We start from the raw sequence: 9,998 nt of genomic DNA, 5'->3' as shown, positions 1-9,998 counted from the left end.
AGAAGAGAAAGAAAACTCAAATTCTGTATGATTTCCTCCAGCAGGAAGGGGAATGCTAATTTTCTCTTTCTCATTGATCTCTTAGTTACTTCGTATACATGAAGAAAATCCTCTGGTTCTAAGCAAAATTAAGAGGATGCTGAAAAGATTTTGTAAGACTTGAGTGGCATCAGCATTACATTCCCTCACAAATACTTCTCAAATGAAAAAAAAAAAACACTCTAAGGCTGAGAACAGACTACTAATAAAAGCTTAATGAAAAACAAATTAACAAGAGATTTGACTACATACTATTCTCTCGCATCCTTCAAGAGCTTCAAAAGAAAGGAAAAAAGAACACTGCAGTGAGATGTAATTTTGGGGCAGCTCTTCTCCATAAAAAAGTAGATGTTAAATTATCGATCAAAAAATCAACCATGCATCTAGACGAATATTCATAACATCTTCCCTTGTTATTTCTACTTAAAAAAGGTATTTTAATCTATACTGTGCCTCAGTTCACTAAAAATAAGACTATGAAGCTGTATTCAATGCCTTGACTTGGCACACTACTGTGTATCAAACTTTTATTCAAATAACTCATAATCATAACTCATAACCCTTAGTTTTTAAAAAATTGTGAAGAATTGGGCAGACCTGAACCTGTCTGGTCTCAGCTGTCAATAGGAACTTTTTTGTGTGGCTTAATGCTGTAACCTCAGCACTAAACTCTCTGTCTAGACAATGCCCTTCTGATATACAATAGCATATTTTTTGAAAATTAGATTCTAAATTTCCTTTTTTTTTTTAATATTAGGTTTCTATTAAACATATGGTCTTCTGGCTTCTGTATAATTAGCTTGCACTGTTTTTTCCTAATTGTTTCCTGTTAATTTTATTACTAATGAATCAAGAATATTTTATGATCTCTCTTTCAAAAAGAAGTCTTTTTTCTAAGGAGATTTTGAAGATCAGGATATGCGGGTTTGCCAGCTTTTGGAATTATTTCTAATTGCTCGTTGGCTCTGGTGGTGTGACGTAGCATTTGGGGAGCAGTGGGACGTCTCTTGTGTGTCTTCTTCCAGGCCAGCTCTGCGCTCTGCTCGCGTTCTTTTTACCTCTTGCTTATATTTTTAAACACACTGGCTTGTGAATATAGTTGGTGCCAATATGGAAAATTTGGGAATGAAAATAACAAATTTAGAAGGCTTAAAGGAAAATAAAGAATTTTCCTCTCTCTAGTTTTTAATTTTCATATGCACTAGGTATTTGAACTTGCCTAATTTAGGACTTTAGACTACAAACTCTTAAGTTCAAGCATTTTTGGAAGCTCACTTCTCAGGGATTAGTAATTTTAGAAACTAGGTACTTTAAATTAGACATAAAAATTCCCTGATTCTGCAGTAAAAAGTGTGATCAGTAGAATTCCAGATGAAGAAACCTGTCCAAGAAAGGAGTATCTAGTTTTCACTAACTGTAGACTGTCATAATTTGCCTTCAGTTTTTAAAGGATGTATGGTTTTGGTACTTAGGCTTCACAAGAAAGCTTTTTAAAATGTAAAACCTTACATGCTAAAAAAGGTTTTTTTAATTTTAAAAGTCAAATACACCTGAGGCCATGACTTGCAAATTCTGTATAGTTGGCTTGGCAACGCTGTATGTTTTGCAGAATCTAAGTTTTGGATTTAAACATGCCTTGATCGGGCCACGGAGGATTTCATGATCGGTAAGAACTCGTTAGACCTTTGCGGCCTTTTGCCCGAGCGTGAGCTAGGCGAGACCCACGGGCCTCAGTCCTGCGCAATGGGCTCCCGCACGCGTGGAAGTTCATTCATTTTGCGCAGTCCGATCCACCTCCTCACCTCCCGAAAGCTGCTGCCTCCGAGCTGATCAAGGGGGGAGCGGGAGAGCCCGAGGCATCGCCAGGCGCAGCCCTACTGCGGCCATTTTAATCGTCTAGGGGCCGGAGAAGCCGGCGGCCCCCGCTGCGGCCGGCGGGGCGGGCCAGCCGGGGGTCTCGGCAGGGAAGCGCTGGTGAGGCCCCGCCGCGCCGTTCATGGAGGAGAGGGGCGGCAGCGCGGCGCGCACCGTTTCCTCATCCTCCCCGTGTGCTCGGAGGCGCCTCCGGCGGAGTACCGGCCAGGCCCCTCTCCCCCGCCGGGCGCCATCGGCGGCTGCTGGGCCAGGCCCGGCTGGCAACCGCTCGGGGGGCTGCTGGTGGCGGACGGGGTGAGGGAGGAGCGGGCGCGCTGCCGCCGCTTCCTCCTGCACGGGGGCCGGAAGGCAGCGCGGCCCGCCGTGAGCTGCGAGCGGGAGAGGGCCGGGCCTCGGCGGCGCCGCCGCCGCTGCGGGTCACTCAGCCTTCCGCAGTGGGGGTGGGCGGCGGAGCGCGCAGGCCGGGGGAAGGGCCAGGCCCCGCCGCCTGTCTGGGCGATGGAGTGAGGGAGCGAGGCTCGGCAGCAGGAAGATGGCCGGTGGCGGCGGCGGCGGCGGCTGCAGAGACAGCTTGTTTCTGGAAGGTGCGTGCATGGCTGAGAGGGTGGGAAAGGGGCCCATGGGCTGCGTTTCCCTTCTGGCAACCAGTAAGGGGTACGGTGCAGACTGGGGAATGGGGGAGGCGGGCGTGTGTGTGCATGGGGGGGTGTGGGGGGGGGAATGGGTCCCCTTTGGGGGACGACGACAATGAGAGGTGGCTTCGTGGTGGGGGAAGGGTGGGTGCCGTAAGGGGTGGTTTGATTCGGTGAAAAGAGACCTGCTTTTGAGGGAGGGGTTAGTGAGGGCGATTTGATTTCTTATTCTTTTTCTTTTTTTCTTTCTTTTAATTTTCTGAGGCTTTGGAAATGCAGTGTTTTCTTTGTAGGGGCAGAGCGCTGAGAGCAGCCTGGGCTTGGTGCAGCAGGGCCGGTTTTGCAGCGGGAGGAATCCTCTCTCGGAGGGGCGGTGGGGTGGTGGGCGGCCGGGCAAGGTTAGCGCTAGGTGAGGAGGGGAAGCGAGGATTGCTGTGCCGCCTCCCCGCTGCATTTCGCTGCCTTTAGTCTGCTCCCAGGCCCCGGCCTAGTCCGTACTCTTTCCCCCACCAGAATATGAGTCTCGCCTGCTTCCGAAATGCTACTTTAAAGGTTTGGGACTGGGGTTAATGTTGGGAGGGGGATCATTCTTGCATTTGGGAGACGAAGATGATGATGAATCTATCAGCTGCAACTGAAAGAAACCTTTAGCGTTTATAAAGCCTTGAGTAATTTTTTTGATGTGTAGGTTGTTTTTATTTTCTCTTTTTTTTTTGGTCATTGTAAAGCTCTTAATTATAATGCAGAAAGTCTCTTGAAATTCGAGTATCTTTAACTGTTGAGCCTTTACAGTGTCACCGATTTAAAAAAAAATAAATCTGCTGTTATAGTCTTGCAAAATTGCTGTAAGCGTATATTCTGATGACATAGGCCAATAGTATGCTAAATTCTGCTAAACTGCCATGATGATAATGAAGAAAAAGATACATCAATGAAATAAATTACTCCTCATAAGTAGAGTTTTTCAAGTCAGGGATAAGTTTAGCATTGGAGGTTTTGTAGTACGTATATTATACAGAACGTACCTCGTGCAGATTTTGTATTGCTGTGGGATATTGGGTTTTGGTTTTTATTACTACAGGTTCTGGAATAGAAATACTGTGTGAACAAAATATTGCTTGTTGTTTTGAATGATTAATCTGAAATTCTGATGTTCAGAAACTGTTTCTGGTTAATAACTGCTCTCACGTTACCTCCCTTCTACCTTTAACATGTTTGGTGTTGAAATGCAGACACTCCATTTTTTCCTGAACTCTCTCCACAGAATATAGTGAGGTTTGCGCAGACGGCTAAAAGTCTCAGGGTGATGACTAGTTAGTGCCTTCTGTGTGCACCTTGGCTACTTGCTGGTTGGACAGGTGGCTAAAAAAAGATTTCATATGCAACACCTACACTTTTTTTTGCTTCTGAAATCTCCAACAGCAGGACCAACGTGACACTGGATAACATCCCTATTCCAAGTTCAGTATTCCACAATTGGTGAACTGAGTTATCAGCTGGTTTTGTGTTTCCCCATTATTTGGGGATGCATTCATTTTGGGACTGATGATATGATAGAAAGCCTAAGAGTGTGTGAGTGTGCATGCACATGTGAAGAAGACCTAATGTGGATGGTGGTGACAATTCTAGAGGATGGCCCAAGACCACATGGGTTGATGGTACTGTGGCAGATTTAGTAAGAGCTGGTAAACTTTGTATTGATTTGACGCAAAACGAAAAGAAGGCTGTCAGACATTATTTGAGAGGTTCTTATCAGAGATGTTGACTTTATAGGAAAAAGTAAAGGCATAGAATATACACATATGTGGGGTCTTTGGAAAGCACATTAGGTCAACCTAACGATGTTAGAAGCACCATTATCCAAAGGCTAGACGAGCATAAGAGTGCCAAGCTTGTGAAACAAGTGTAATGGGGATAAAAGTGTATAGAGTAGGAAATAGGGCAACTTCTGTTGCAAGATGATGATTAATATGTGAACCTAGAGTTATATCTGTAACTAGTCTGAGTGTATATTTCATGGACTCTGCTGAAGTCTGTGTAAGCAACAAGCATTTTTTGTTTGTTTTGTTTACTTGATATTTTTGGAAGTGTTATGTTAAAGGTTGGTGTAATATTAAAGGACTCCTCTGTCCATCCCTGCCATTAATGTGCAAAACAAATGAATTGCGTGACAAATGGATGTTACAGCTATCACTAATTGAACTCAGTCTAATGGAAACTGTGCTGTTTAAATATGTAGCTATATATGTATGTGTGTGTACATATACGTACATAGAAACTTCTGGCGCTGTCATCCTTATGTTGACTATCAGTCAGACTTAAATACAGAGTTAAATGAAATTAATTGCTTTTAAGTATGATAGTTGTTCAGAATTTTGATTTTGACACCGTATGTCCAGTAAAATACTGCTTTTCTCTCACTTAGTGTAACAGATGTTACTATGAAGAAATGTGTCTGTCATTCTTCTCTTAAAGTGCTTCCTTTTAATATTTTTATTATTTTATTCTCCGATAAAAACAAAATGGTGTTTCTGGAAGGGTGTTTCTTGGGTGATTTATCTGTTGCCTTTCTGGTAATGCTGTTCTTGAACACAGTGATTCATACTAGTACATGGTTTTTGTCCGGTTTTGCGTATCTAACGTGTCATCATTTTTTATGCTGTGTTGTATAGACTGTTTAATGGAAAATGTGAAAAAGGTCCCTAGAACTAGAATGTTTGAGTCTTTTTAAAGCTATATTTGTTACCATTCTAGAGCAGTGCTCATAGTTGGTGTATATCATATAGATTGATATACATGACCTGTGTGTTTACTTTTCTTGAAATGTCATGACTGTTAAAATTTAGAAGTATGGAAAGTACCTTATTTTTGTTGTTTAAGCTAGTTTGCAAGAGGAATTTGTAAAACTTTTCTGAATTTACTTTTCCGTGGTAAACTTCCAAAGTTATGGGCAGAATATGCAGAAATTCACACTAACAAAGTAGTCCTGTTGCATGGGAATTCTTTCCTGATTCGGAAGACTAGAAATGTAGTGATTAAAGAATTCCTGTGTTTTTTAAATGATAGTCACACCTAAAATATAAAGCAATTATAGGCAAATCTGTTTGAGTTTAGAATAGGGGGATGTTCAACGTGTAGGAATGGACAGTACTGTTGATCATTACCCCCGGAGAAAAACTGTGGGAACTCTTGTTATATTCTGCCTCCTTGGATGTTACTGAGTTGCAAGGAAATTGTAATTTCTCTTTTCCAACCCTAAATTTAAAGTTTCCCTGTGTTTGTACAGTAGATAACAGGCAAAGTTTAAAGTATTCTTAAATGCATGTGTTTTCCAGAAGAAAGGAGAAACATTTTATTCCTTCCTGTTTTCTTTTTTCAGTCTCGTGTTGGTTACAGTAGTGATACTGAGAACCAGTATTGAAGTTTCTTTTTGAGGATCTCCTTTCTAAGGAATGTTGCCAGTCCCTACCTTCAGAGCTGCTGAGAGATTTCAGTGCAAACATGACAGGAATTTGCTCAATTTTCATTCCATTTTCTTGGCTACAGGTTTCCTAATAACAATAGAGAGAACTATGTGGACTACCCATTAGCAGCAGAAGAAACTTCACAGTTGTCTGCCAGAGGACTCTAGAAGACCACTTTGTTTTTCATTTAGCTCACATGTAAAGAATTGTCTTCACCAAAGCAAGGATTGTAGACTTGTATTTTCTTAAAAGTAGCTGAGATTCTGGAGTGATAGAGAAACACACAGCATTTTTTCTTTTAATCAGACTGAGAAATATCTGACAGGAGTAATGCAAATTAAGGGGACAGAGTGAAATTTATATTCTGATAGAACACTTTAAAATTTTCTACCTGCTATGACTCTTCTCTTAATTTTTCTCTTAACAGTGAAATTTAATTATTAATTGTTGTAATTGTCTCTGAAGCAGTCTCTAATGCTTTGTTTATGACCTAGCGGAGATAAGTATTAGCTTGAAAATGAGGGCAGGGGGTGTTTGAGGTATCATTCACCTTCTATGTCTACCGTAATCTAAACTCCTGCTTTATGCTGTTGAATTCTTCTCTGGTTTGCATCAGTCCCAGCAATGTCCAGACATGTTCTGTTCCTTCCTTCTGTTTTTCTTGAGAGTAGCTTTCTAGTGGGAACTTTGTGACTCTTCCGTGGCTTGCTTATGTCTCCTAGTCCTCTGACCCATTCAGAGTTTCTTTCCAGCACTGCACATGTCTTCAGGTGTCCACATTTGTTCAGCTGTCCTTTCCAGTGGGTTTAAGAACCTTCTCATCGACTTCAGTGACAGATTATTTTCTAGGAATGAAACCCACTCAAGAATTATTTCTCAGCAAAGTCAAATTGAAACTATCATATTACTGTCTTATTTTTTGTATGTGCCAATCTAACTTGCGTGATAGATGGCATGAAATATTAAGAAAGACAGGCTTTGTATGAACATGTAGGCTTTTTTTTCAGCATGTAGAAGGATACTAAAAATAAACTTAATTTATCTATGAATGCTCTGTAACATATGTTGTAATAAGCTTGATAGCACATTCTAAAATAATAGCTTGTGCCCAAGTTCTATTCCACATTGTCACCTTCTTTTTAATTTTGAGACATAGGATTCTAGGAGCCCAGGCTTGTCCTCGGCTTTCTAAATTGGAAAGCACCTGCGTGCAGTTTTCTGGGTTTCATTATGGAGGCTTTTATTATTTGGTATTTTTTTCTAAGTAGCTGCTGCTATAATAATTTTGCACAAAGTGGGACATCAAAGCTTCAGGTGTAAGAGTATCTTGTATGGGATGCCTCCTCCCTTATTTTATGGCACTTGGATTTGGTAGTAAAGTGCTACTCTTTCCTCAGAAAAAGTACAGAAATTGTACTGGGTTTTAGTGGCCAAAAAAAAAATTAAATATAAAATGTTCCTAAAAGAGATCCTTACACTCTTCTTTATGTAAGTATAAATACAAAATTAATAGTAATACCATCAATATGTGGCATGATAGCAAGCATAAACCAACATTTTGCAAATGTCTTGCTTGCACAGATACTTTTATGATGAACCTATTTGGATATTTTAGTGTTTTGCTTGTTTTACGTACGAGGATAAAACATAACGAATTATTTATTGCAATGGTTTCAAGGGGAACTTTGGCTTTTATTACTGTTGTTTCTAGAAGACTATGCATGGATTTCAGTGCTGTATCAGACTTCACCTTTTCTGTGGTTTTAGCTGTATCCCTTAATTGAGATGACTGAGGGCTGTCAAGGTGTCTTGTCTTGTAGCACGTCCTATAATGTGAGACTAATCACCAAACTCACCGCTTTAAATACTGCTTTATAAGAATGTGAGGGCATTTTTAGTAATCTCTCATCACTTTGTCTCCTCCCTTCCTACTAATAGCTATTAAACCCTTTTGCAGAGGAGTAGAGATCTCACAGGTAAATAGCTAGAAATTTTGTGAAACTTGCCCACTTCCATAAACAGAGAAGTCAGAAATAGTAGTTCCTGAAGTGAAGGCTTCAGTGGTTCCTCAGCTGCTTGTTGGCTGCTAGCCGGTGTTAGTACATATACTGGCTGAGCAGTCAGGAGTCAGGGCAGATAGAGGACTCGGTACACAGGTCAGTGTATACCTCCATCTGTGTATGCGTGGCAGAAAGGAGTGGAAGAGTGTACAGGATACCTTAAGGTACTGCAGGAGGCCGAGAAAACAAGATAAAGTGGAGCTGTTGTGGTGAGGGAGGCTGTAGAGAGCAAATTCTTTTTGGAGGAAAAAGGGCAAATGTAATTCTTCTCTTAACTTCATTGTTCTAAAAGGCACTTCCATTGTGGGAGGGGAGGCAGATTTGTAAAGATCCTTTCTTTTGGCCTATGTTTTAGCACTTACTTGGTTTCAATTTGGAGAGATATTCTTACATAGGTTGAAATCTGTCCGATGCTGTGTGCTTGATTATTTCTTGCCTAAAATTAAAGCACTAGTAAAAATATTACTATTCTTATATATTATATAGAATTAAACCTGGTGGTAATTTTATCTTACACGTTTAATTTTTAAAAGCATGTGTTCTTAAACTTCCTCTTAATGTGTTCAACAGCCTAGCATGTGTAATATTTTCAGGTGAAGCTGGTCTTTAGCTGTGGTGAAGTCAAAGGTGTCTCTGTTGGTCGTGTCAGTTGCTTGTGCATGTTGTGTTCACAGGAATAAACAGCATTTCAATAGTGGGTGCTCCGCAGCCTGTGTTGATGGATATCACGATGCAAAAATAATCACCTGGCAATCCTTATTTCCCTGGTCCTTCACAAATACAAGATAAAAAATGTTTTTGTTTTGCTGCTGAGTTAGGAAATGTGGAAAAGATAACCAGTTATTAAATAATGGGTTAAAATCAAAGGGTGTATTTTTAATCATTAAATCACTGCCTAATTCAGTGACATGTTTAAGCTGGAAGCTTTTTTTGAGAACTATTAGCATGTTGTAAGTAGAGCTTAGTAGTTCATTAGTACATAGACATATTTGTGAGATGTCTTTTGAGTACTTGTAATGTCGTCAAAGTACTGAAAACTTATTTAATTTTCTTGTATGGTGTAGTCTCCCTGCTCGGAACTGGGGATTTGTGCCAAATGGAATTCAGTCACTGAATTACAGTCTAGTATAAATCAGAATACAGAATGGCTAATGGTTGTTTGGGTACTGTAGCTAAGAGGAATGATTAAGAGCAAATAACTTTTGAGAAGTTAGGGTTTTTTTTAAATTTATAGTGTAATGTCTGCTATGAGTTAAAGAAATAGCATTTTGGCAATGCTGCTGTTTGAGTAACTTTTCTAAATAATCTGTGGAAGGAATTATGTTCTAATATATACTCTCTTATATACGAGGATAGTTGTTATTAAAAGGATTGTAGTAAATGCATGAATACTGATGTCTTGTAGTTAGTGTACACTAGCAATTTGCAACATGGATATCAAATAATGCTTTCAAACTATCCAAAGAATAGTAAAATTATTAAGGTGCAATGCTGTTGTCTTGTACAGGGTAATGATAAAGTGGGTGTATGTATTCCCTAAAGCAGTGAATTGTGACATTGGTGCTTTTATCTTACCATGCTGCGACTCCATTTTAGATGCAAAGCTGCATGCCAACTATTTATTGGTTCTCTTTGCAAGGCTTAAAATTATTAACTGGTTTGGGCATAGGGACTAAGAGAACATTATTAACTGAAGACAACAAGCTGAGTGGTGCAGTTGATGCACCTGGGGGATGGGATGCCATCCAGAGGGCTCAATAGTGGGCCAGTGTGAACCTCATGAGGTTCAACAAGGCCAAGTGCAGGGTCCTGCACCTGGGTCAGGGCAACCCCCAGTATCAGTACAGAATGGGGGATGAAGGGATTGAGAGCAGCGCTGTAGAGAAGGATTTGAAGGTACTGGTGGATGAAAAGCTGGACGTGAGCTG

At 40.6% G+C, this 9,998-nt stretch overlaps 1 protein-coding gene across 5 annotated transcripts in view; it reads left to right on the top strand.

The window, feature by feature from the left end:
- The first annotated feature begins 1,867 nt into the window (after positions 1-1,867).
- Positions 1,868-9,998, top strand: part of SENP6 (SUMO specific peptidase 6) — an 86,451-nt gene continuing 78,320 nt past the window's right edge. For 2 of the 5 annotated variants that reach the window (XM_074581343.1, XM_074581347.1), the window contains exon 1: positions 2,187-2,498. In XM_074581343.1, coding sequence (XP_074437444.1) covers positions 2,447-2,498 — 52 coding nt within the window. In that variant the 5' untranslated portion in view covers positions 2,187-2,446. Of the gene's footprint in view, positions 1,958-2,186; positions 2,499-9,998 lie in introns of those variants that run through there. The other 3 variants (XM_074581344.1, XM_074581346.1, XM_074581345.1) reach the window with 3 other exon arrangements.

This window comes from Larus michahellis, chromosome 3 (genome assembly GCF_964199755.1).
Source record: "Larus michahellis chromosome 3, bLarMic1.1, whole genome shotgun sequence".
NCBI classification, from domain to species: Eukaryota; Metazoa; Chordata; class Aves; order Charadriiformes; family Laridae; genus Larus; species Larus michahellis.
The sequence above is the reverse complement of the archived record's forward strand: the minus strand, read 5'-3'. Positions and strand labels throughout refer to the sequence as shown.